The sequence below is a fragment of the Cornus florida genome, unplaced genomic scaffold, assembly GCF_030987335.1.
Source record: "Cornus florida cultivar Cherokee Brave unplaced genomic scaffold, ASM3098733v1 CherokeeBrave_3.0.0_Hap2_Chr02, whole genome shotgun sequence".
Classification (NCBI taxonomy): Eukaryota; Viridiplantae; Streptophyta; class Magnoliopsida; order Cornales; family Cornaceae; genus Cornus; species Cornus florida.
The window spans coordinates 19,373,344-19,400,000 of NW_026775572.1; the positions used below are offsets into that span (position 1 = coordinate 19,373,344).

General features: G+C 36.3%; 2 protein-coding genes and 1 pseudogene across 4 annotated transcripts; 2 read left to right on the forward strand and 1 right to left on the reverse strand.

Moving 5' to 3' along the window:
* The first annotated feature begins 925 nt into the window (after positions 1-925).
* LOC132294071 (autophagy-related protein 2) lies at positions 926-21,166 on the forward strand. 3 transcript variants are annotated; one of them, XM_059791796.1, is made up of 15 exons: positions 933-1,335; positions 4,196-5,298; positions 5,763-5,911; positions 8,294-8,466; positions 8,591-11,827; positions 11,928-12,040; positions 12,764-12,968; positions 13,567-13,680; positions 14,734-14,841; positions 14,938-15,070; positions 18,757-18,959; positions 20,038-20,234; positions 20,332-20,407; positions 20,518-20,680; positions 20,890-21,166. In XM_059791796.1, exons 1-13 carry the CDS (start codon positions 1,132-1,134, stop codon positions 20,402-20,404), a joined length of 6,012 nt encoding a protein of 2,003 aa, XP_059647779.1. In that variant the 5' UTR covers positions 933-1,131; the 3' UTR covers positions 20,405-20,407; positions 20,518-20,680; positions 20,890-21,166. The 3 variants fall into 3 exon arrangements, with proteins under 3 accessions (XP_059647781.1, XP_059647779.1, XP_059647780.1); XM_059791797.1 differs by having other exon boundaries at positions 20,896-21,166; XM_059791798.1 differs by lacking the exons at positions 18,757-18,959; positions 20,038-20,234; positions 20,332-20,407; positions 20,518-20,680; positions 20,890-21,166 and adding an exon at positions 14,021-14,100 and having other exon boundaries at positions 926-1,335.
* Positions 21,167-22,425: 1,259 nt separating this feature from the next.
* Positions 22,426-23,411, reverse strand: LOC132294072 (uncharacterized). The gene is made up of 2 exons (XM_059791800.1): positions 22,814-23,411; positions 22,426-22,693 (listed from the first exon to the last, which is right to left on the reverse strand). The coding sequence occupies exons 1-2, from the start codon at positions 23,283-23,285 to the stop codon at positions 22,683-22,685; spliced, it is 483 nt and encodes a 160-aa protein (XP_059647783.1). The 5' UTR covers positions 23,286-23,411; the 3' UTR covers positions 22,426-22,682.
* A 319-nt stretch (positions 23,412-23,730) lies between these two features.
* LOC132295772 (DNA-directed RNA polymerase subunit beta'-like) lies at positions 23,731-24,906 on the forward strand (annotated as a pseudogene).
* Positions 24,907-26,657: the final 1,751 nt, after the last annotated feature.

Sequence of the window (26,657 nt, forward strand, 5' to 3'; positions counted from 1 at the left end):
TGCTTCCAACAATCATTACATCAAAATATTATATGCACAATGGTACACAAAAAGACAACAAAACGTACAAGCAGTGATAGCATGGTTGTCCTTCACCATTATTATAGTTTTTCAAGAAAACAGCCAGAGGGTTTATTTAATACGTACTACTATTACAATTAACTTTTAAAATACTCATCTTTTAATGGGAAATAATTATTATTCCAACCAACTAGAGTGACTTAAAATCCATAAACAAATATTATTATTTATATATATATATTTTACGTAGAGTTTTTTTACCTTCAAATTAGTGGAGGCAGGTAGGGAAGACAATTTGTACCACCCCATTGTATTGATATGAGAACCATAAGGACATGTATAATTTTAAACCCCCCTATTTTATTTGAAAAAACAAAAAATTTTATTAACATATAGATGTATGTGTTATAGATGTAAGTACATACATACATACATATATATATTATTTATAATGTATTTATATTGGGTAGAATTTATAGATTTGTTCAATTTATTTATTATATAGATAAAAATAAAAAAGACAAGATACGTATACATTTATCTTCTAACACATATAAGTTCTAACAGATCACGAGTATGAATTATGAAATAAAAAATTTAGACACATCCACTCCATATAGATTATACCCGTCTAATTGCCATTCCTAATGGTGAGCTCAAGTCATTACAAAGATCGATTCAATGTGAGAATCTATTTCTTATCATGAAAAAAATAAAAAATAATGTGTAATCTGAGAAGTTAAATTTAAGAAAGAATTTTGAGTTAAATAGTATCACTCTATCTCTTAAACAATACTAACAATTTAATTGTAGATGTACCGTATAAAACTGCTTAATTAGAATTTGGAATTACTGTTAATAGAATATGGGACAGCATGAACACGTAAGCCCAAACAAGTCTCAAAAGTCCTCTTTGTTTCTCTCATCGGCTCTTTCTAAGTAATCAATCAAATCACTCTCCCTCTCTCATCTCTCTCTGTCCTTTTTGTCCGCTGATGGAGATTAGAGCTTCAATCACAAGCAAGTTCTGGTTCTCCAACACATCCCAGAAACCCTAATTTCACAGGTAAAACCACAATTCTAACTCTTAAGGAATCAGGAATCGTAAAGATGTTCCCGTGGAACATCGCCAAATCGGCGGAGGCGATGTTCTCCCGGTGGGCCATAAAAAGGGTTTGCAAATTCTTGCTGAAGAAGAAATTAGGGCAATTTATCCTAGGCGACATCGATCTTGACCAGCTCGATGTGCAGCTAGCAGCGGGTACGATTCAACTATCTGATGTTGCTCTCAATGTCGATTATGTCAACCAAAAGGTACACCCATTTTACATATTTTTGTTCAATTCACGGTTTCTATGTTGTTTGACCTTTGTGTGTCTGAAATTTTTGTTGAATTTTGTTTGTGAATGCTGTAGTTGTAGAACTCATTTTTAATGTAGTTGGTTGCTCGAGAAGCTTCCAGTTTTGATTAAAAATCAACAGACTCTTTAGATGTCTAATATTTTAAATTCCGCAGATAGAGTTAGTAATTTGCTAATCTGTCATCACTTCCTTTTAGAAATACCTATTTCATTAATAGATTGTTATTTGTGGATGACGTAGTGCTATTAGATAGTTCTAAGGAAGCCTTAGCAATAAAATTAGAGGCTTGGAGAATGTCACTAGAGTCAAAAGGCTTAAAACTTAGTAGAACTAAAATAGAATACATGGAGTAAATTTAGGTGCGCTATAGGAAATGATAATATAGCAATAAAAATTCTAGACCAAAGCATTACTCAAAGTAATTATTTTTGAAATTTAGGATCGATTGTACAAAAAGATGGAGAGATCGATGAGGATGTAATTAGTAGAATTGGAATAGGTTGGACAAAGTGGAGGAGCACTAGTGGGTTTTACGTGATAAACGAGTAGCAAATACGTTAAAAGGGAAAGTATATAGGACTGTCATTAGACCGGCTATTTATATGCAGCTTAATGTTGGGCGTTAAAAAAGAAACACGAACAATGCATCTATGTGAAAGAAATGCGGATGTTAAAATGGATGTTAGGAATAACTAGGAAAGATAAAATTAGTAATCAAACAATTAGGGAGAAATTAGGTGTGGCGCCTATTAGCGAGAAAATAAGAGAGAGTAGACTTAGGTGGTATGGCATTCAACGCCAACCTATAGATGTACTCGTAAGGAGATGAAGGTTGATTTGCATAGACGGTAAGAAACAAAAGGTCGACCAAAAATAACATGTAATGAAGTGATACGAACTGATTTTAAAAGTTAAATTTATTTGGAGATATTGCTTATGATAGAAAAGAGTGGAAAAAGAGAATTCATGTGGTTGACCCCTTTTGTACGGGATAAGGGCAAGGATGATGATGATGATGGTTCTTCAGGATTTGTAAATGGATACAAAAACTGGGAAGGCAGGTGATGTTGTTATAAAAGTAGGATTACACCAAGATATGCGCTAAGTCTATATCAGTTCGCAATCATCTTAGATGAAATAACAAAAGACCCATAAGGAGATATTCCACAGTGCATGTTATTTGCTGATGACATAGTGTTATTGGATTATTTCAAAGAAAACTTAGCAACAAGATTAGAAAATTAGAGAAATGTATTACAGTCAAAAGATTTAAATATTATTTGAACTAAAACAGAATATATGTGTGATGTTGTGGTCCGAATTTGGTGCCGGGTCACGTTTCAGACCGCTTTCAACCCGACGACCCGTTGGATGAGATTTGACCCGTTTTGCTCATGGGTTGTGGACCCTAATTAGTGCCCTCTTGTAGCCTGATATATAAGGACGTTTAGGGTTTTGAGTGTGTTGTGAGAGAGACACTGAAATTCATACAGAATAGAGAGTGAGGGGTTGAAACTTGTAATCTCCGATTTTTCACATAGTGAGGACTTTCGCCGGATCTCCAACGTAGACGTAGGCTTTACCGAACCACGTATAAATCTGTGTTCTTTGTGTGGTGTACTTATTTTTCTGTTGTGTTATCGTAATTGTTGCTTGGTTCGCTGCGTCTATCGTAACAATATGTAATGCAAATTTAGTAATGATGTAGAAAATCATAATATATTGATAACAATTCAAGACCAGGACCCTCACTCAAAATCATCATTTTAGATACTTAGGATCAATTATATCAAAGGACGGAGAGATTAATAAGGGGATAAGTAGTAGAATTGACATAGGGTAGACAAAATGAATACCAAATAAATTGAAAGGGAAAGTGTATATGACAATCATTAGACCGGCTATCTTATACAGAGCAAAGTGTTAGGCATTAAAAAAAAAAAACAACAAATTCGTGTAGCAGAAATGCAAATGTTGAGGTTGATGATAGGAGTAACTAAAAGAGAGACCTGCTTGAATTCTTGGGCTGTATTAAGAGAACCCCTTCACATAAGACGTCGTCCATTCGACCGGCAAGAGGCGCTAGACTCGGCCGAGATAGCGTTCCCATTTTCTAGATAGAGGAATTCTTTATAAGATGATGAATGAGTCCCTCATAGTATCTTGTAGTCTTAGGTAGTTGGTTAAAGGGCTTTATTGCATTCACAGGAACGAGGGCCAAAAGGCTGAGTGTTATCTGAGTCCAATAGCCATAGCTGGTATGGATATATTTAACACAGGCCTATAGATGCCCCGGTGAGAGAAGAAAGATTAGTTTGCATAGAAGGTAAAAGACAAACGACCAAAATTAACATGAGATGAGATAATAAGAAATGATCATCTATTAATTGTGGGTTTACGGCATACCTTTTAAGTTATATGTGTATGTATTTATACTTATAAGAGAGGTCGAGGATTTAAGTCTCTATTGGGGCATAGTGAATGGGTGTGTCGAATTGGGAGTGTATTTTCTTACTTATAAAAAAAGAAAAGAAAAAAAAAAGAGAGAGTATATTTTAATTTGTATCCCTTTTTAAACTTTTCATAAGTATGGCATGCACAACTCCAGCTTGGGAATAACAGGGGACACCATTCAAGGGAAGAGGCTGTTATCATTGATAAGACTTCAGTAGCCTTCTATAAATGAAATATCTCTCTCCCTCTAAATATATATATATGTGTGTGTGTGTGTGTATATGTACACATGCTCGCACAGGTTTTCATGTACTAATAATATAATTTTGCCTGCCTTTTTCTTTTTTCTTTTTTTCAGTTTGGTGCTGCAGCAGCAATGATTGTGAAAGAAGGGTCAATTGGCTCTTTATTAGTCACAATGCCGTGGAAGGGAAAAGGTTGTCAGATTGAGATTGATGAACTTGAGCTTGTGCTTACTCCCTTTGGGGGTAATAATTCTCAATTTGGATCTGAAACTTGTATACCGGTTCAAGATAATAACAACTCTGTCAACCATGATTTGGGAGAACTAAAGCATGAAATGGTGGATAATGCTGTGACATCCGCTTCTGTGGATGTTCACGAAGGAGTTAAAACCATTGCTAAGATGGTGAAATGGTTGCTTTCAAGCTTTCATGTAAAAGTTACAAAGGTGATTGTCGCTTTTGACCCCTGTTTAGGAGAGGAAAAGCAGACAGAGTTTTGCAAAACCTTGGTTCTTCGAATTACTGAAGCAGAATGTGGAACATGCATTTCTGAAGATGCTAACTCAAATGCTGATGTTACTGTTGATAACTTTCTTGGATTCAGTCGATTAACAAACTTCATAAAATTTCATGGAGCAACACTTGAATTTCTTCAAATGGACAGTGTTAACAATCAAGTACTCCTTCCATCTGCTTCTGGAGCAGCTTTTGATGAATGGTTTTCAGGATGCCGTCCATCAAGTGCTATGACTCCTATTGTTACTGGGGAGAAAGGTGGAATTTCAGGGACGCTGAAATTAAGTATACCTTGGAAGAATGGTTCTTTAGATATCCGCAAAGTGGATGCAGATGCTTACATAGATCCTTTAGTATTAAGAATTCAACCTTGCTCCATAAAATGGTTCTTATATCTTTTTGAAATTTTTAATGGTTTGCGTAAGAATAGCAAGGATAATGTGCATCAGAATTCGGAGTCTGTTTATTTTAGTGCAGCATCTCATTGCCATTCATCAATCTCAGGCTCTTGTGTGGTTGCTACTGATAAGGTGCTACCAAACAACGAAAGTTTCTTTGCTGACTTCTCTTCTCCAACGGGGAAAGAAACAGTAACAAATGCTATGTTACCAGGGTCCCATCTTATATCAGATTGGGTGCCATCGTCTCACAGTAAAAATCAGAAAGACAAAAGTGAAGCAGAACCAGATTTTGGGGCCAGGTTGTGTTTCTTTCTTCTTGTCTGAAAGTTCTTATTTAGTTGTTCTAAAGAGAAATTTTTATGGGACCCCCATCAGCGTCTCTTGAGGTTGATGATGCTCTAATTAAATGGAACCATAACTTTTCTTTTGTGCTCCAGATCTTCATTTTTTTTTTCTTTTAAAGTGTAATGAATAAATTTAGAATCACATTTGAATTTGTTTTTTTATGGTATCTTATCAGAACTTCATTGATCCTGTAGTGTTTTTTTTTTTTTTTTCCCCAAGGTATAAATAATTCATTTTTGAAAGTTTAGCCCTTCAAAGTTCATAAAATTTTCATTGGTATGATGGCATCTACATCTGTTGATATCAGAAACATTCCAGATTTGTAATTGATTTTTCTTTATAATATCTAAAGTTTAATGCAACTCATATATTTTAACTTTGAGTTATGCTAATAACTATAATATATTGTGCCCTGCAGCATACATCAGTTTTTCGAATGTTTTGATGGAATGAGAAGTTCCCAGTCGGCTTTAGGACAGAGTGGGATGTGGAACTGGACGTGTTCTGTTTTCAGTGCAATAACTGCTGCAACCAGCCTTGCTTCTGGATCTTTGCATATTCCCTCTGGTACATGCTTTATCACATGTATATTCTGGAAAATTAGGAAGTTCTCATATTAGTGTTGTTTAACATGCTTTTTTATATTACTATATTATTGTGGCATTTTCTCTTTGTTGTCCATCACTTGTACGATGAAAATTAATGAAATAATGTAGCTTCTGATAATGTGTAGCGAGACAACTAAATCATACTTTCAATCTTACTTTTTTGAAAATCTATATATATATACATAATTTGATTCTTGTTAAACGGGTAGAATTTAAATCAATAACACATATTTGTTCCCATATAGTTGTAAATCACTTATTATGCTCATTAAGAGATGTGAAAATAGTGAAGTTGCAAAGGAAAGAAAATTGAATGCATAATTTAACATTAGAATTCGTACGAATGGCACTTGTCAAAATAATAATGGCATTATTCTGGACTACACCAGAGATAGTCCTAACCTTTGGCGTTATTTTGCACAAATGTGGCTATTCTCAGACAACCTAGGTCCTTGTTCTTGTCAGCCTTTAGAATTTATGTGGAGAAGATGCTGAATTTTAAGGTAGCCAGACACACAGTTCATTATTTATTTTTTATTTTTTGGGTAGGTAAGTCACACACGTGTACCCATTTTGTCCCATTAAGGGCTCAACCTTCAACCTTCCATTTGAAAGGAAAGAGATGCCACCCATCTTAATGGTATTCATTTTTCTTGTCATACGATTCAAAACTATCTAATATTCTTTTCATTGGATGGTTGAAATTGTTTGGAGATAGTGCTTCTGTAAGTTCTACAAATGATGTAACAATTGTATTGAATTCTAGCCCATTCAACAATTTTTTTGAGGCTCATCTAGTTTCAAGGTCGCATCACTTAGACATGAACACACAAGTGCCGAAAGGACCCAAGCAGTCAAAGAAGATTTTGGCACCATTTGGTTTTTCCCAAAGTTGTCAGTTGGGTGATAATTCTTAACACTATTAAGCTTCCAAGAATCCTGCATTTCTCCCAATCCACACAAAAGAATCTGGATTTGACTTTTGAAACCATCAGTAGTGAACATAATTTCTCACTTCACGCTGAGACTGATAGATAAAGGTCTCAACTGTTAGAACTAATTCATTTGGACATGGTTACGTCTTTTCATGGATTCTTATCTTCTGCCAATAAAAGCATTGCCTTTACCAAAAAAGGCCTGAGACCTTTATAACTCATTTTGAGAAGATAAAGGTCTCAACTGTTAGAACTAACTCATTTAGAGAGAGATAGAGAGAGAGACCTTTTTGGAGTAGCCCTGTTTTGATTAGGTGGTTCGATGCACGTGTTACGTGGACTCGATAGTTCACTATAGGGTACTCCTGTTGGCACTCAACAACACTGGATACTGGTTTGGGAGATCGGTAGGGTGCAGTCCTACTCATTTTTTCATCTGTCATTCTTGGAGCTGGAAACCTCATCGGAATAGCTTTCCAGATGTGGTGGTAGCCGTCAAACACCACTCATGGTTTTCTCACATGACTCTGGTTCAAAGATGAGAATGATGCTGCGATTGTATTAAACCTAACACTGTTATTTCTTTGTTGTTTTTGCACATAAACCCTTTAATTTTTACTTTTATGTATCTTCAATAGAAGCTTTCACAACTCCCGTATCATTTTGATCATGTTGCTTTTCCATCCTTGCCCTTTGGGTGTATTTTCAATTAAGCATCCACATCCACTTTTTTTTGGCGCTTGGACTCTTTTGCTGCGAACTTGTGTCCTAAGTTTTTGAAATTTGAAGGTTCCCCACACCTGAGTACATGCAAAATAGGTGCACGTGTTAGATCTGGATTATAACCATAAGCCTAAAGGCATGAAGCTAATCCATATGATTGGTACTATTTAAATTGTGAGCAGTAAGGCTTCTTTCAACATAAAAAAAGAGTGCCTTGAGGTGCTCTCCTGAAGTTTTATCTTAGCTTTATAATGGAGCCCTGTTTTGAAATGAGCCTATACAGTAAAAACCATAAGCTTGAAAATATGATTTTGAGTCTCTTTTGGAACCTGTTCTTGGGTGGACTAGTTGCTCTTGTTGTAAATGAATCTTTTGCTAACAGTATATCTGATTGTGCTTTTAAATTAGTTTATGTTAGTTCTCATACATGAAATACAGATGGGAGTTATGTTGTGGTTCCGGTGGAAGTTTTTTTACAGCCTGATACTTTTGGTTCTTATGAAAGTTAATTACTGCCTGTTGCTTATTTTGCTTCAGTTAGGCTCCATTTTTCATATGATTGTTTAATGTTCTACTTTCTTAGTAAGCTTGTATAGCAGCCTATTGTCAAGATTGGACCAACAAAAAAGTAATGTCATATTGCTGTGCAACTATAATTTTCTTTTCCTTCCTCTTGGGTGCAGTACAGCAGCATGTTGAAACCAATCTTAAGGCAACTGTTGCTGGAATTTCTGTTCTTTTCTCCTTTTTTGATGAAGACCAAAAGCATTGTGATCTGAATGGTGATCAGATGAATATTGGTTCAGAAGTTCATTATCTGCGTTCAGAATTCCAAGACATGTTTTTTGTCTTGAAGGTTATAACTTTTATTATTTTTTCTTCATTTATTTTTCCATTTTCCTTTCTTTCCTGTTGTTTCTATTACTCAGTCTTGTCCAGTTTTCCTCTTCGCTAACTTCAGCATTTGATGAGGTCAACAGGTTTGTCCTCGAGAAATTAATTTTGAAGTGACGGTAGAGCATATTGAGCTCACTGATCACTTCAGCAACGGGAATGCTGTCATGAATTTTGGTATGCCTGGTTGCAATGATGATATCGAAAGTCGGATTGTTTCAATCCAACAAATGCAAGCTGCCGTCCAAGGTGCTCTCCCTCCATTTTCCTCATCTGCAGAAGATGCTGATTTGGGAAAACCAAGTGGATCAGTTGGTGCAAATTCTTTCAGGGATAGATACACTAGCAGAGCAGATTCTCTAAGTATTTATAGGGATGATGTAGTCAAGGTTATGTTGCTTAGAACTTCAGGTGTTAGTCAGTGCCAATTTACTATAAATTCAAGTTCTTCTGATGGCAGTTTCATGGGGCCAACGTCTTTTTCGTTAAAGTTGCCGCCGTTTGTTTTCTGGGTGAACTTCCATTTGATAAATATGGTATTGGATCTTTTGAAGGAAGTTGGAAATTCCTTTGAAATGATTAGCACAAAGAAAGATATTCCATCCGAGGCCTTCAATGGTAATTATAATCCTTCATACCACGGGGATGTGAAAAGTACCTCTTCCTCTCATCAGATGAACTTGTCACAAAAAGAAAGTCTGAGAGGTAATATTTTTCTCCTCAATGCAAGGGTTATATTATGTTTCCCTTTTGAGAATGTTGGAGATTTTAGAAGCTACTCTTCCTGGGATCAGTTTGTTGCTCTTGAAGTTTCTTCGCCATTGAATCTGGTTCCTTTTGGAAGTTCTAAGAAGAGGTATTCTTCAACAACCTCTTGTTCCTTGCATCTGAATGTGGGAGACCTTGACATGTACTTAATAACCTCTGCTTCCTTAGAGAATGACGGAAGGAACTCCTGTGTCATGCAGAGGCAGACATGTTTTGCTCAAAAGATTCTGTCTGTCACTGACAGAACAAGCTGTCCTTCTGTTCTTAGTATGGTTTGGCAGGAAGGTGCCGTGACTGGTCCTTGGATAGCAAAGAAAGCCAAACTTCTAGCTACATCAGAGGATTCGAAGGGCAGAAATAAATTCATAGGAAAAGATTATGAGTTTGCGTCTGTAACTACCGTTGAAGATATGGAAGACATCAATAATCTTTCACGACAAGAGATGATTTTGAGCTCTAAATTTTTCCTGCGTGTCCATTTATCTCCTGTAAGCGTCACTCTGTGCAGTTCTCAGTATAAAGCTTTACATCATCTTTTGCATGAGGTGATGGATGGGTTGTCATGTGTACGCAGTGACCCTGTCGGAGTTACAGATGAATTTTCTGCATCTCAAACATCAATTCTTGTGGAATGTGATCTTTTAGAAATTTCAGTTAGCCTGGAAAAACCAGAGAGTACAAAAGGCTCAATGTACAATGAACTTCCTGGCTCTTGGAATAGTTTAAGAGTAGAAGTTTATAAGTTTGAATTGTTGTCTGTGTCAAATATCGGAGGAATCAGGGGTGCCGATTTTCTTTGGGTGACCCATGGTGAAGGCAATTTGTGGGGTTCCATTACTGAATTTCCAAATGAAGAGCTGCTTCTGATATCGTGTAGCAACTCTACTATGGGACGTGGTGATGGAGAAGGTTCAAATATATTATCTTCCAGGTGTTCTGGTTCTGATATTGTGTACCTGTGTGATCCAGAGAGTTCTCATAGTTATACATCCATAACTGTCAGATGCTGCACTATCGTTGCTATAGGTGGTCGCTTAGATTGGTTGGATAGCATTCCCTCCTTTTTCAGTATGCCCTCTCCTGAAATTGAACAAGCAGGTGACAGCAGTTTGAAGAAAGAGGATTCTGCAAAAAGCATACCTTGTGGATCTTCTTTTATTCTTAGCTTGGTAGATATTGGTTTGAGTTACGAGCCCTACCTGAGGAATTTGGTGGCTGGTGAATTATTTGATTCCAAGTCTAGCCCTGATAATGTCTATGAAGAAATAGGTGAAAAATGTGTTACATGTCTCTTAGCAGCATCGTCCTTGAAACTTTCTAATACGACGGATGCGGATTCTATTGAAAGTGACTACAAAATTAGAGTGCAAGATTTGGGGCTACTCCTTTGTCCAGTGTCTACAGCTGAGATTGTTGGCGGCACCTATAGTGTAGAATATCTTACTAGGCTTGGCTATGTTAAAGTTGCTCGAGAGGCGCATGTTGAAGCACTACTGAGGTTCAACTGTAAGAATGACCTTCTCTGGGAAGTACAATGTTCTGGATGCCACATCTTTCTTGACACTTGCCATGACACCACTTCTGGTCTGATTCGTCTGGCTGCTCAACTCCAACGGCTTTTTGCCCCTGATATAGAGGAATCAGTTGTGCACTTGCAGACTAGGTGGAATAATGTTCAGCAGGCACAAGAGAGTAATGAAACCAGGTTCTTTGACAGAAATTCTATCCCATCCACTTCTCAAGTGCATACATCAAGCGTAGATACAGAGAGTAAACCTGGTGCAATCAACTTGATGGATGAAATACATGATGATGCATTTCACTTGGACGGAAATTTGGATACCCAATCTGACATCCACGAGGCACAACTTCATAGATCGCTTGATGATGCTGTTCTTAAAGAGGCAAGTAACTTAAGTACCGGAGACTCTGAAAGCTTCTTGCATAATTTTTCTTTTACTGGGGCAGTGCCTGTTATTGGATTGGAAAGTAAGCAAACCTCATTTTTACAAAAAAGTTTTCCAGAGTTTATAGAAGGCTATTTCTTATCTGAGTTACAACACCCTTTGCCAGAACTATCTCCTGACAACCAATCATCGCATGAGATTCTTAAATGCAAGTCCAGGAATGCGGGGAATAGAGTTGTCGTACGAGGAAATGGATGGTATGGGGACAGCTCATTTAGAATTGTAGACAACCATGTTTCAGAAATCAATGAGCGAACTGGTCAGCAACGATTTATAGAAGGCAAGACTCCTACCAAGTGTACTAGACCTGAAGATTACAGGAAAGCTAAGGGGCGTGTACTTCTTGGGAACATCAATGTTGTATGGAGAATGTATGCTGGTTCTGACTGGTGTGACCTTAAGAAGAATGTCCAGCATTCTGGAATTACTTGTGGAAGGGATAAAACTGCATGCCTAGAGCTTGCATTGTCTGGAATTGACTTCCAGTGCGACATTTACCCTGATGGTGAAATTTGTATATCTAGGCATTCTCTCACGGTTCAGGATATTCATCTTAATGACAACAGCAATGATGCTCCATGGAAACTGGTAATGTTGAAGATGGGACACTTTATGAGTTCTATTTTTCTTGTCTTATTCTTGTTTGGAAGTCTGAAATTCTGAACACTTGTACTCTTTTGTTTGGTAGGTGCTGGGATATTATCAGTCAAAAGATCATCCTAGAGAATCCTCATCAAAAGCATTCAAACTGGACTTAGAAGCTGTCAGACCAGATCCTCAAACCCCTCTTGAGGAGTACCGGTATGGTCCTATGGCTGCTGCTTTATTTTATTTCTTCTGTTTCTCCTTTTCTTTGGGCATTATCTAGTAGCCCATATAACTAATTTGTTTAAAAATTTATTCATTTGTTTAAATAAATTAAACTGTGGTTGCTCCTTAGAGTTATGAATTTTGGGGGATCTGTGCCTGACTGATACGAACATTTTGTTTCTGTAAAGCCTTGTCAGGGAGACTGCACAGGTGTCAAACTAAAAGAACATTAGTTAATGTACAATTTTTTAACAGAATATGCAATAATGCATAATAGTATATTTCTGTTTTTTATTGTTTTCGTAATGGGAAGAATAGAAGTTTGGGAGTTGTGTCGCACTAATCAAAATTTTGGATTCTATAAATATGTTTGACAATGCACTCTTGAAAAATTATGTTTTCTAAATTATTCTTTCCAATTATTTCCTGTAATACATTTAGGAGTCTGCCATGAGTGTGTTAAATTGCCATTTTTCACCACAAAATTAAAATAATCATTTTATGCACTGATGCACGTGAATCGTTCAACCGCGAGGTGGAAATTACAGTTTATCTTTTCCCATCCTGCTTAGATCTTTAATCTATATTCTATCTCCTCTTTGCTTGATTTTTTACAAAAAGAAATGGCAGGAGCGGTCCATATTTAAATGAAGGACAGGCAAAAATTGAAGTGCTTTTTTGAGTTCTAAATATTTGAACTTTTTCCCCTTTCAGGTTACGCATTGCATTCCTTCCTATGCGTTTGCATCTTCATCAGTCTCAACTTGATTTTCTCATCAATTTCTTTGGGGGAAAGTGTTCATCAGTTGATCAGTCTCCATGTCCTTCTCAGGATTCAGGTGAATCAATGATGTTACGAAACAATAGTAATTTTGGGAGCCATACAATTACCGAGGAGGCATTGCTTCCATATTTTCAGGCAAGTAGTTTAAATTCATTATTATTATTTTTTGGTAAGTAAGCCACACACTATTTGACCTGTTGGACTTCAACCCTCAATCTTCCCTTCGGAAGGAAGAGGAGACACCACTTGAGCTAAAGCCCTTGGTGGTTTAACTTCATTTTTACTAAAAACTGTATCTTCCTGCATCTTTCCAATTCTACTACAAACAGACATTCATGTGCTTTTGTCAGTGAGCCATTAATTGGTGAGTTGTCTGTGTTTCCTTCTCCATTGTCTATGTTCTTGCCTAGTTGAGCTTAACTAGATAAATGTATAATTCTACTTCAATCCTTGGAATAAAATAGACATGCCATTTTGTTAACTAATCTATGTTTCAGCTCTTTGCTTGGCTTAAACTTGACATGCCATTTTGTTAAATAATCTGTGTTTCAGCTCTTTGCTTGGCTTAAACTTGACATGTCATTTTGTTAAATAATCTGTGTTTCAGCTCTTTGCTTGAGCACTTAGTAGTAGGTCAAATTTTTTTTTCCTAGTTGGTACTCTCACACTCCCCCTCAAGGAATTGTATCGTAGGTCAAACTTCATATACTAATATTACTGAATTTGGTTTCAGAAGTTTGATATATGGCCCGTTCTTCTTCGGGTTGACTACAACCCCTGCCGTGTTGACCTAGCAGCATTAAGGGGTGGGAAGTATGTGGAACTTGTTAACCTGGTTCCTTGGAAGGTAATGTCCTTATTTCTTGTGTTGATCTTTATGTTGTGTGCAGTTAACCTTTCGAAGGTATAGGAGTTCAGAATTGCAATTTCTATGAAGTGAAGAGAGTACTTATGCAAATCCAGCTTACCCACCTGAATACTAGTAGTGTCACAACATTCTATTTGTTGCATTTGCTGAATTTTTTTGCTTTTTATTTATTTATTAATATATTAACAAAATGCCAATGTTTAGAGATAATACTATTTCGTGTTGTGAACTTCATTGGATCAATGAAATATTTGATATATAGCTGTATTTACTATTTGAAGTATTTTTTATGTGGAGTTAAGAGAGAGATCACCTGCAGATTAGGCTGCAAACTGTGCAGGCTCAAACTGGCCAACCTAATTATCTCGGCAGCTTGGGTTTAGCCTTTGAAGATTTGAGGTCAGTTATGATTTAAATCTTCACCTGACTTCAAGTCATGCTGGGCTTGGTGATAAGCCCATCAACCTGAACAATTCTCCTTTATGATTATGCCTCTTTAGCCATTGAATGACACCCACCTTTTTTCTATTCCTTACGAGGGAATGTAGTGAACCACCTTTTTCTTTCCTTGCATTTGAAGTATTTTTTGTGTGGAGTTAAGAGAGAGATCACCTGCAGATTAGGTTAAGAGAGAGTATTTACTATTTGAAGTATTTTTTGTGTGGAGTTAAGAGAGAGATCACCTGCAGATTAGGCTACAAACTGTGCAGGCTCAAGCTGGCCAACATAATTATCTCTGCCGCTTGGGTTTAGCCTTTGAAGATTTGAGGTCAGTTAGGATTGAAATCTCCACCTGACTTCAAGTCATCATGCTGGGCTTGGTGATAAGCCCATCTACCTGAGCAATCCTTTATGATTATGCCTCTTTAGCCATTGAATGACACCCACCTTTTTTCTATTCCTTACGAGGGAATGTAGTGAACCACCTTTTTCTTTCCTTGCATTTGGACCATAGGTACAAAGGAGTCAGGAGTGCAATGTAAAGTTGCATTTTAAATTGGTGAACTGAATGTTTGGTTAATGTTGATGCAGGGGGTTGAACTACAACTCAAACATGTTCATGCTGTTGGTATCTATGGCTGGAGCAGTGTGTGTGAAACAATAATAGGGGAGTGGTTGGAGGATATTTCACAAAATCAGGTTTTAGTTGCATCCTTTGTACTTCTTGGAATATCAGGCTTCTTTCTAACGAACATTGTGTGTTCATGATAATGGTTTATATGTTCTACAACGTAGATTCATAAACTGTTGCAAGGCCTCCCTCCCATTCGATCGTTGGTTGCTGTTGGTTCTGGGGCTGCAAAGTTGGTTTCTCTGCCAGTGAAGAACTACAAGAAGGACCGCAGATTAATCAAGGGGATGCAGAGAGGTAAACAAATCTGTAGGCAAATTGGTTCACTATATAAGCAGCAAAATGGGTTCCTTTTTTATTTTGGAGTTTCAGTGTTTAATATTCATATGTAAGATGTGCTTTAGTTGGAAGTATAATACATATTTCCCATTTGCAGTAAAAGTAAAATACTTGTTTCATCTATTAATAATGGAAAAATTTTGTCCATGCTATGCAAAAATGTGTCATGAGCCAGACCTGATTTGTGTGTTAAATAATAAATGTTGATATGTGTTTGTGTGTATATGTGGCTGGCGTCGCTTGTATTGTTTGGTTGGAAAGTGAAGAAGAACGAATATAATGCTCATGCATCTCAGAATACTAAAATTAATTTGTTAAGCAGAAATCACCTTTAGGGTATCAGTAAAAACTTGGCTGATTTGGAGAGTACAGCCCCCCTAATTTAAAATTTATATTAAAACACCCAACTGTTGGCTTTCTATTATGCTTACTGAACTCAACCACATGTTAACCCAACAACTTGTCTTTGCCTAAAACGAATCCTTTTTCGCCATTCAGCTCCAAATAGCTACATTTTCAGTTTATATTATATGCTGTCATGTCTTCCTTTAAAGCATCAACCAATATACCTTTTGGCCTTCTTTTGTCCTCCTTGTCTATTCAATGTGGATTGACTTGCTCTTTTATGTTGATGCAAGTATTTTGCACACAACCGAACCACACTATCCTACGTCGTCGTCGTCGTTGTTGTTTATGTTATTTTTATTTTTTTCATTTTCATTTTGAACTCAATTAGTATTAGGTTTAACCTTTAAGAAATTTCTTGCTTGCTATGTCTTCAATGGTTCAACCCACTTAGAGATTTGAGACTTTCGGCAGGTAATTTGAAGTGAATGTAGGTGTGATTAAATCAGAGGAAATAGATTTATATTAAATTTGAAGCATGCAAATCATAGGAATAACCACTGTATATTTCTGTATTATCTGCAAATCATTGTACCAGAAACCTATGTTATGCGGACCCTGTTAAGTGCATTGGGTGCGAGTGTGTGTTAAGGTTGGATACAGGTACATTGACGCATACTGCGTTTTAACGACGTTATGTGTTTTTCTCTGGTTAATGGTTAATATTGTTTTTAATAAGAAACTCACCCTTTCTATTACATTTGAGTTTTTTTATTGTCTTTCAATCTAACCATGTGAAGGATTGGGGTTTCCAATTTGGTTTCTTGTCTCGGACACATATCCTATATCCGTACCCATGTCGTATCGTGTCAGCATGGGTGCGTGAAGGAAAATAGGAGTCCATGCAACAGAGCCTGAAGGTTAATCTATGAATAACATTTGTAATTACAGTTGTGTTTTACCATTGCCATCTGGGCTGTTCTGGGGTTGGCGTCTCTGTCTAGAAAAGTAGTCGCCTCTGTCTTGTTTAGAAAATTCTTGGACTGCGGTAACAGTAGGATGTGGCTTAGTGAAGTAGTAGTATGGTCTTTGTCTCTTTGACAGCTGAAACTTTCTTTACATTGGTAACTGTGATGATCCTACTCACTGATTCACAAACAAGGATCAAAATTTCCTTTTGTTTCAACTGAAATTGCTGAAACATTTCCAGTCTTGGTGAATAACCATGAACATGAATAGAAAACAGATACCATATGTTTACACAGAAACAAACTTATTTCTGTTGAAACTGTTGAATTTTTTAGTCCAATCATAGAGACCTTCTTCTCTTTTAGGGGGGAAATTAATTGCAATGCTCACTTGCTAATTGTTATAGCCTAGCTTCTTAATTGTTTTGCTAAGGTTGTTATTTTGTTTGTAACTTGTGTTCAAGTTCTTATCTCACATATATCATATACTTCATGCCTTTATATCATCCTGTTATATTTGATGATAGCAATTTATTGTTACATGTATAAATCAATATTCGATGGGGAAAAAAATTACTGATAGAAATTGTTCTACGTGATTTCAATGAATTATTCCTAGGAAGCACGAACACGCCTAAAAGGGCAAAGAATCTGTGTCAGACGCGCCAAAAAGCGTGTCTGGATTTTTATTTTTATTTTTCTGAATATTCGAACACGGCATGGACACGCCATGGATATGTGTCCGACACTCGTGTCCCATTCTTGGGGATTTTTTTTTTTTTTTTTTAAGAAGTAAGGCACTTAAGGATTTTAAGGAATTCTTAGAAAGAAAGCTAGGTTGAATTGTAAATATGAGGAGCGTCATTAAATAATTACTTAAAAGAAGTTGTTTTCTAAAACAATTTAATATCAAACAATCAGATATATATGATTATATTTTAGTTCAAAGGTTCAAACTTTGGCACGACCGTCTTTGACTCTATCTTGTTCTCCCACCAACCAAGATTCAGTCCCGGTGGATGCTCTCTCTCTCTCTCTCTCCTCTCTTTTCTCTCTTATTCTTTGTCCTCCTTTTTTCTTTATTCTTCTTCACAAACCCTAGATCCTTCTGTTTTTTTTTTTTTCCTTTCACAACAAAATTATCTCTCGCTCTCTTTTTCCTTTTTCTCTTGTTTCCACTAACTTCTTCTCTTCTATGAATTTTTAGTAACTAAGCCCTAATTCTTTTTCTAACAAAACCCTAACCCTCTTTGTTTCTTTGTTTACTTCTCTTTCTTAATCCTCTTTCTATCATTCTATTTTAAACCCAGCAAAGCCCAATTTTTTTTCATTATTGGGTTGATAAAAATAATGTTACTCTTAATTTCATAAACTACTACATCATCATATATATATATTTATTATTCGCCGTGTCCCCGCCGTATCCGTGTCCTAATTTTTTAGAATTTTCCGTGTCGTGTTGTATCCGTGTCCATGCTACTTAGTTATTATTCACATTTGTTTTTACCGTTTCAAATCCACCTTAATGGCTTTTTTGTGGATGGATGTGTAGGCCAAAAACGCATCTTAATTCATAGATTTTGCATTTCGTAGCTTATATGCGCTCATCAATAAATTTTACTTAATTTTCCCGAGTATTTTCATGCATTTCCAACTTTTTTGCCATTTCCATTGGAAATGTTTCCATTTCTCAACTGACTGAAACGAAAATTGGAGACAATTTTGATCATTGTTCAGAATATATAGTTTATGTGTTAATTTGCGCGCATTTCATTCATAGGGGTCTCACTATATGGCTGTGGTGGGTATCTCTAAGCTTTTATTTATTGGTTAATGATTTCTTATGTCGTGTGAGAAAAGTGTCTCACTTAATATACACTCTTCAAGAAGATTATAATAGCGTTTTCAAATTGTTTACAGAAGCATATTTGAGGGTGATTTACTCTAAAAGTAATAATTTATGTTGTCCTGTATGTGGAGGAAATGAATTATAAAGCACGGAGTTCTGTGCATCGTCACTTTTTCTTGGTTATACTTCATGCAATCAATGCAATCAATTTATTGATTTAGCATTTGTTTGGAACATGGACTTCTATTTGATAACTAAATATATTGTCAGTTTATGAGATTTGGGAGAGCGTTATGTACATGTAAAATTAATTATTTACCCCCTCCTAACCAGCATCCAAAAAATTGTTCTAATTCTGATAACTTTTTGACCTCTCCTCTAATTGTTCTCCAACCTAGTGGTTAACTTTTTGACCTCTCCTCTAATTGTTACTGAAAGAAATATTTAGTCTAGATAGCAATGATGCAGCTATATTGTTTCAGGTACAATTGCATTTCTCAGAAGCATTTCACTGGAAGCTGTTGGGTTAGGAGTGCATTTGGCAGCAGGGGCACACGACATCCTGCTCCAAGCAGAATACATACTTACAAGCATTCCACCCTCGGTACAACATCCTGTACAAAGCAGAAAGAAATCAAACATAAGATCTAATCAGCCGAAAGATGCTCGGCAAGGATTGCAACAGGTGAATATTCTAACTTGTTGGAAATTCATTTGTTCATTGTGTAGTGTTGCTTGCATAATTGGACTTCAAAATACTAGTATAAAATCATGTACGCTTGCATTACCTGTTGTTTGAAATATTGGTATTGATCTGCATATTCAGATTTATAGAAGAGGTATTGGATTGATGTAAAGGAAATATGATTTCTAATGGATGCAACTTCTATCCCCTTGGCCCAAGCAGGGTGTTTCGTTCTTTCTTTTCTTTTCTTTTCTTTTTATTTTTTATTTATTTTTTATTTTTTTTATAAAAAATAAAAGAATTCTTATATATAAATAATGTAAGAGAGTATGTGAAACAAAAATAATCATCCGAACTCCAGGAATCTTCACATCAAGTGATGTGGATGATTTAGTGCTTGGAAGTTCCGTGTAATTATTATTTATTTATTTTTTCTCATTTTATTGTATCCATGTTTGCAGTGTGCTAGAATTTGGACTCAATATGTAAACTTAAAAAAAGTTACTCTGGTTAGGAAGCAGTTTCAAACTACCGTGTTGGCGTGCTTTTAAAGCATGGTCTAATCTAGTCAACCTTAAAATGATACCTTTTGGGGGGCAACTGAAGCTTTTTGTCTATAATATAAGGTGTTCACTCAGTGATGTTAAAACTTAAAAGTATAGCCCTAAATCTTGGACCAGGGTTGTGATGTGTGTTGCTCTTGAGAGCAACAGCTTGGAGGTTTTGATCTTTCAAATTACAATCGAAGTACTGCTTCCTCATATTATTCCATCCTCTTCACAGAAGGTTTACAAAAAATGCATTGCTGTGTATCTTAGCCTGATGCACTTAGTCCTTGTTTAGCTTTTTGAAGAACAAGGATTTTCTTTTACTTATCTGAAAGTTCTCTTCAATCTGTTGAAATTATGTGATGCATATCTTTGGCCTGAAAGAGGATAGAATAATATAATGTTCCAGCAGAGATACTGATCAATAAGAATATTTCCTTATTTTTTCTAAATTCCTTTTATTTTGACCTTGGGGGAAAGGTTACCTGCATTTGTACCGACCAAGGGTTTTAATGCCCTTACTTTGACAGGCATATGAGAGTATCGGTGATGGCATGGGCAAATGTGCTTCTGCTTTAGTTAGAACTCCCTTGAAAAGATACCAGCGCGGCGTTGGTGTTGGATCTGCATTGGCAACTGCTGTTCAGGCAGCTCCTGCAGCTGCAATAGCTCCAGCCTCCGCTGCTGCACGTGCTATGCATTGTGCTCTTCTTGGTGTCAGGAACAGGTCAACTCTCATCTCTCTGTCTCTGTTTGTGTGAAGTTAGCCAGGTTTTTCATCTTGACAACATCTGGGACAAAACCTTGGGTGACTTTATTTGCAGCCTCAATCCGGAGCACAAGAAAGAGTCGATGGAAAAATATTTGGGTCCAACTCAGCCTCGGGAATCCATATAATTGGTATTGAAATTTTGGAATAGCCGCGTGCAATATACTTCTCTTTTGCTTGCTCATTGCACACATTTTAGGATGTCGAGATTTACTTATTTTTAACTATATCTGATACGCAGAGGATTAGAACCAGAACTCATTTATTGAAGAACTTTCGGTTCCCATCAGCTCCTCCCCAACCCCCACCACCCCCCCCAAAAAAAAAAAAGAAATGATTCAGAAGAAAAAGGAAATTCGTTGTGAAGTTCCCTTTAGTTACTACATTGGGGACTTAGCTACCATGTAAGTTAAAGCTCTTCTAGAATTAACTCGTGTATTTTTGGTTGTAGATATGCCTATGCATTTATATGTTATCAAGTAAAATGAATTTGTCACTTGTTTTTGATGGCTAAACGATATTGTTACTTTTCAGCTCTGTCGCTCGTTTAATTTAAGAGATTATTATCTCTAATACCCAATTTTGGAAACTGATTTTCTCAATGTATTAATAGTTGCAGGTGTACAGATGGGATGAACCCATTAAACACATTCTTTAGGGTCAGAAGACATGACAGTAATCCTGTACAAATTGTTAATATGAAGCGACGACGCATATATGATGACACAACCAAGCCGAGCCTTGTAATTATAGTCATTCAATCGGCATTAGTGAGTTGTATAGTGTATAGTAACATTTATTTGCCGTATTCTTTTAATGTCCCAATTGTAGTATATGCAATTGTCTGTTGTAAAGTTCATCAAATCTTATCTGTCTTCCATTTTAGATAATTTTATCTCATTGTTCTTCCAAAACATCTTGTGGTTATGTGATTAAAAACTCTAGCTCTCATGCAATGATAAATGCAGGTTCTGTTTTTCTGAAAAATAAAATAGAAGGTTTTGGTGACTGGCTTTAGGATGTTTATATTTGTAAATAATGTAATTAGTTATTAATGTTGATTTTTTACTGCTCATTTGACAAATAGAAAGAAAAGAGAGAAATATAGATTGTTAATATATTAATAGGGATATTGCTTGGGCAGGTTAATTCGATTATTTCTGAGGTGTTGAACAATTTGAATTTAACTTTGTGCCATCCCAGGTCTAACCCAATCATAATTCAATTATGTCTGATGTGGTTTTTTAATTGAATATGCTGTGATATATTTAAAAACAATTCTAAGTAATTTTTTCATTTTTTTACTAGCAGAATTTTTATTTCAGAGGGATCGTATAAAAAGACTAATTCATGAAAACACTAATTTATTTTTTTATTTTTATTACTTTGAATCCTACCAGATTTTGATATGAACTTTTGTACTCAAAAGTTTATTATACATCAGTGCAATGCTATCAAGAGAGGATCTCATCTCATGACAAGAAGATGAAGATGAGCTTTTTGCTTATTAACCACTCGAATTCGGACATTTTTTTATGAGAGGTGAAATTCTCAATCAACAATAAAGAAATTTCATGAAAGAGTTTTCGTGATAGCATTATTCTTTTAATCGTAGTATTTACACAAGGAAAAATTTTAATTAGTTCAGAGTCGACAACCGACTAAAAGATGTGGGGTGTGTCTTTAATTGTTGAGAGTCATAACCGATTAAGTATGCGCGGAGTGTGGGTTATTGTAGTGGGTCTCACACCCATGTGGGGACAATTGTAGCATAGTTGTTTACACGTTTTAGATTGCTTAGACAATTTGAACTTCTTATCTTCACACAATGTAATGAATGGTACATAAAGCAAGAGGTGCCTTCCTGGAATTTGTCATTTAGGTAAACTGACAAACCTAACCATGAGTTTGTTTGACCAGTTGAATGGATTTTTCAGACATGAATTCCACAACAACTTACAGATCCTAAATCATCTGAAATATATAGATTGAACTTGTTGCTATAGATGATGATGAACAAATAATTCCAAGAAAAAAGAAACATAATGAGAAATGCAACATCCAAAGCTCAAATTGAAAGGCCAATTTCAGAGCTAACCCAAAAAATTTCCAAAAAAAAAAAAAAAAAATAAGACTTCAAATCCTAATATTTGTAAAACATAAAAGATATCCAACTTCACATACCAAAAGAATCAATACAAAGCATTATTTAGACTAAACAATACATTTTATTACATGAAAATCTTCAACCTGCAAACACATTTGTACAAAGGCAAATAGTTGCATACACAAATGTGCATCCCTATTTGTTATGGATGGAGAGTTAAACCATACAAACACTACTCTCTAACATCAGAGGAAACAAATCCACCTTCCCTTCCCTCTTTCACCATGAAAGCTCCTCCTTCAATTAGCTTCTGTAACAAAGAAACAAATCAAAACTTATAATTAATTTCAACTACTTCATAAGTTTCCAAACTACAATTTTCTATTAGGAAATATATATATATATATATATATATATATATATATCTTACCTGTGTTTGTGGCACATGCCTCCTCATGAACCAACATAGTCTTCTTTACTTCCTCTATGGTCTCTAAAGTCCCAAAACTCTTGTGATCAGCTTTCTTTGGCACAATGTGAGTCCTCTTCAGTCCCAACCGCTCCTTCCACCGGCCTGAACCCTTTGGCATCCATGGAAACACATTGTCCGACTCGTGGTCGTCGTCGTGGATGAGGAGCTCCTCTCTCAGGGTCATCTTGGCGCAGTTTTCCTTCAATGGCAACAACTTCCCCTTGAAGAAGAGCTCATCTGCAGAGATCATGGCGTTGCTTTTTGCAGAGAATTCAAAATCCGACGACACGGGGGCTTCTCTGTAGCTCTTTTCGTGGTTGATTGGTTGTTGGGTGTCCAAAAAATCATTGGAGAAGGAGATTCTTGGACCCATGGAATTGGTGCAGAGGCCTTGCTGCTCATTGTTGAACATGTTCAAGCTGCAAGCCATGGGGAGTCAAACCAAACAAACCAATTTTTCCTTATCTTCCTTCTTTCACTAGCTAGCTAGAACTCACATGCAGATGTTAGGACTTATACTGAAGAACTCTTGTTTTTTTGTGAACATATCTTAAGGACACAAATGACATAAAGTATATCAAGGAACATGGCATGACACTCCTCTCTCTCTCTCCCTACTTTTAAGATAATAAAATGACCATCATTTTTTTTATTAACTTCAATGTTTTGAAGTGAAGAAGTAAAGTTACTTTGATATTTTTAGTTACTAGCCATGTACATGGAGAAATTATTTGATGGTTCAGAATTGTATGGTCCTGTCTAATCTAATCAGTAATAGTTGATATGTAAATAAAAAATTGATGCATTTACTTATGTGTTCGGTAATCATTAGTCACAAGAATTATGTAATAACAAAATGTATCTCACTTATTCAAATGGCTTCACATGGCTGCTATGTGAGGGCATATATCACACAGACAATGCCTAGTTCCTTTATGGTAATATTTTTTGTTGCTTTGTGACTGGGTCTTTTTAAACAAAGTTTGTCTTTATAATATAATAGAATATGGTACTTACAAGTAACAGATACCTCTCTAACTTAAAGTACTTAACTTTCAATACATATAGACAAACTATTCATTTTGATAGTCTCTGCTTGGTAAACGGGTCGATTATTCGGGGCGTTCTGTCATTGTCGTAGGCTCTTCACTTTCATTACATCGATGTGGATTGCCTCGCAAAATAGCAATAGAGCTTTTCCAGACATTTGTAATTTGTGGTCTAAGTAAACAACATCGAGCTTCGAACATAAGGGTTGCTAAGAGTAAAATTCGGGAAAAAGAACCGATTGTATGGGAAATACTTCAGGAAGTTATGCAGGGGCATCCTGTATTGCTGAATAGAGCACCTACTCTGCATAGATTAGGCATACAGGCATTCCAGCCTATTTTGGTAGAAGGGCGCGCTATTTGTTTACATCCATTAGTTCGTAAGGGATTCAATGCCGACTTTGATAGGGATCAAATGGCTGTTCATGTACCCTTATCTTTGGAGGCTCAAGCGGAGGCCCGTTTACTTATGTTTTCTCATATGAATCTTTTATCTCCCGCTATTGGGGATCCCATTTCCGTACCAACCCAAGATATGCTTATTGGACTCTATGTATTAACGAGCAGGAATCGTCGAGGTATTTGTGTAAATAGGCATAATCCATGTAATCACAGAGACTATCAAAATGAAAATGAAAGAATTGACTATAAGTATACGAAAAAACAAGAATTCTTTTTTCGCAATTCCTATGATGCAATTGGAGCTTATTGGCAGAAAAAAATCCATTTAGATAGTCCTTTGTGGCTCCGATGGCGACTAGATCAACGCGTTATTGCTTCATGAGAAGCTCCCATCGAAGTTCACTATGAATCTTTGGGTACCTATTATGAGATTTATGAGCACTATCTAATAATAAGAAGTATAAAAAAAGAAATTATTTTGACATACATTCGAACCACTGTTGGTCATATTTCTCTTTATCGAGAAATCGAAGAAGCCATACAAGGGTTTTGTCGGGCCTGTTCATATGGTACCTAAGCTAAGTAATTCTATGATACCAGCGGGAATTCAGGTCTCTCTGGTTCAACTAGGATCACAGTTCCGGAATTTCTACGCGACTCAAGATCGAGAAAAGAAAGTTTTCCAATCACTGACTCAAACCCATTGTCGAATCCTACTCAGCAGAATATGGAGGTACTTATGGCAGAACGGGTCAATCTGGTCTATCACAATAAAGCGATAAACGGAACTGCTATGAAACGACTTATTAGTAGATTAATAGATCACTTCGGAATGGCATATACATCACACATCCTAGATCAAGTAAAGATTCTGGGTTTTTAGCAAGCCACCGCTACATCCATTTCATTAGGAATTGATGATCTTTTAACAATACCTTCTAAGGGATGGCTAGTTCAAGTTACTGAACAACAAAGTTTGATTTTGGAAAAACACCATCATTATGGGAATGCACATGCGGTAGAAAAATTACGTCAATCCATTGAGATATGGTATGCTACAAGTGAATATTTGAGACAAGAAATGAATCCCAATTTTAGGATGATTGACCCTTTTAATCCAATCCATATAATGTCTTTTTCAAGAGCTAGAGGAAATGCATCTTAGGTACATCAATTAGTAGGTATGAGGGGATTAATGTCGGATCCTCAAGGACAAATGATTGATTTACCTATTCAAAGTAATTTACGTGAAGGACTCTCTTTAACAGAATATATCATTTCTTGCTACGGAGTCCGCAAAGGAGTTGTGGATACTGCTGTACGAACATCAGATGTTGGATATCTCACGCGCAGGCTTGTTGAGGTAGTTCAACACATTGTTGTACGTCGAACAGATTGTGGCACCATTTGAGGTATTTCTGTTAGTCCTCAAAATGGGATGATACTGGAAAGAATTTTTATCCAAACATTAATTGGTCGTGTATTAGCGGACGATATATATATGGGTCCAGGATGCATTGCCACTAGAAATCAAGATATTGGAATTGGACTTATCAATAGATTCAAAACCTTTTGAGCACAACCAATATCTATTCGAACTCCCTTCACTTGTAGGAGTACATCTTGGATTTGTCGATTATGTTATGGCCGGAGTCCTACTCACGGCGACCTGGTCGAATTGGGGGAAGCTGTAGGTATTATTGCGGGTCAACCTATTGGAGAACCGGGTACTCAATTAACATTAAGAACTTTTCATACTGGCGGAGTATTCACAGGGGGTACTGCAGAACATGTACGAGCCCCTTCTAATGGAAAAATAAAATTCAATGAGGATTTGGTTCATCCGACACGTATACGTCACGGACATTCGGCTTTTCTATGTTCTATAGACTTGTATGTAACTATTGAGAGTGAAGATATTATACATAATGTGAATATTCCACCCCAAAGTTTTCTTTTAGTTCAAAATGATCAATATGTAGAATCAGAACAAGTGATTGCTGAGATTCGCGCAGGAACATCCATTTTGAATTTTAAAGAGAGGGTTCGAAAACATATTTATTCTAACTCAGAGGGAGAAATGCACTGGAGTACCGATGTGTATCATGCACCTGAATTTACATATGGTAATGTTCAGCCCTTACCAAAAACAAGTCATTTATGGATATTATCTAGGAGGCCATGAAGGTCCAGTCTAGCCTCCCTTTCGCTCCACAAGGATCAAGATTAAATGAACGCCCATTCTCTTTCTGTCAAGCGAAGATATATTTCTAACCTCTCAGTGACTAATGATCAAGCGAGACACATATTCTTTAGTTCGGATTTTTTTGGTAAATAACAAGATAGAATTC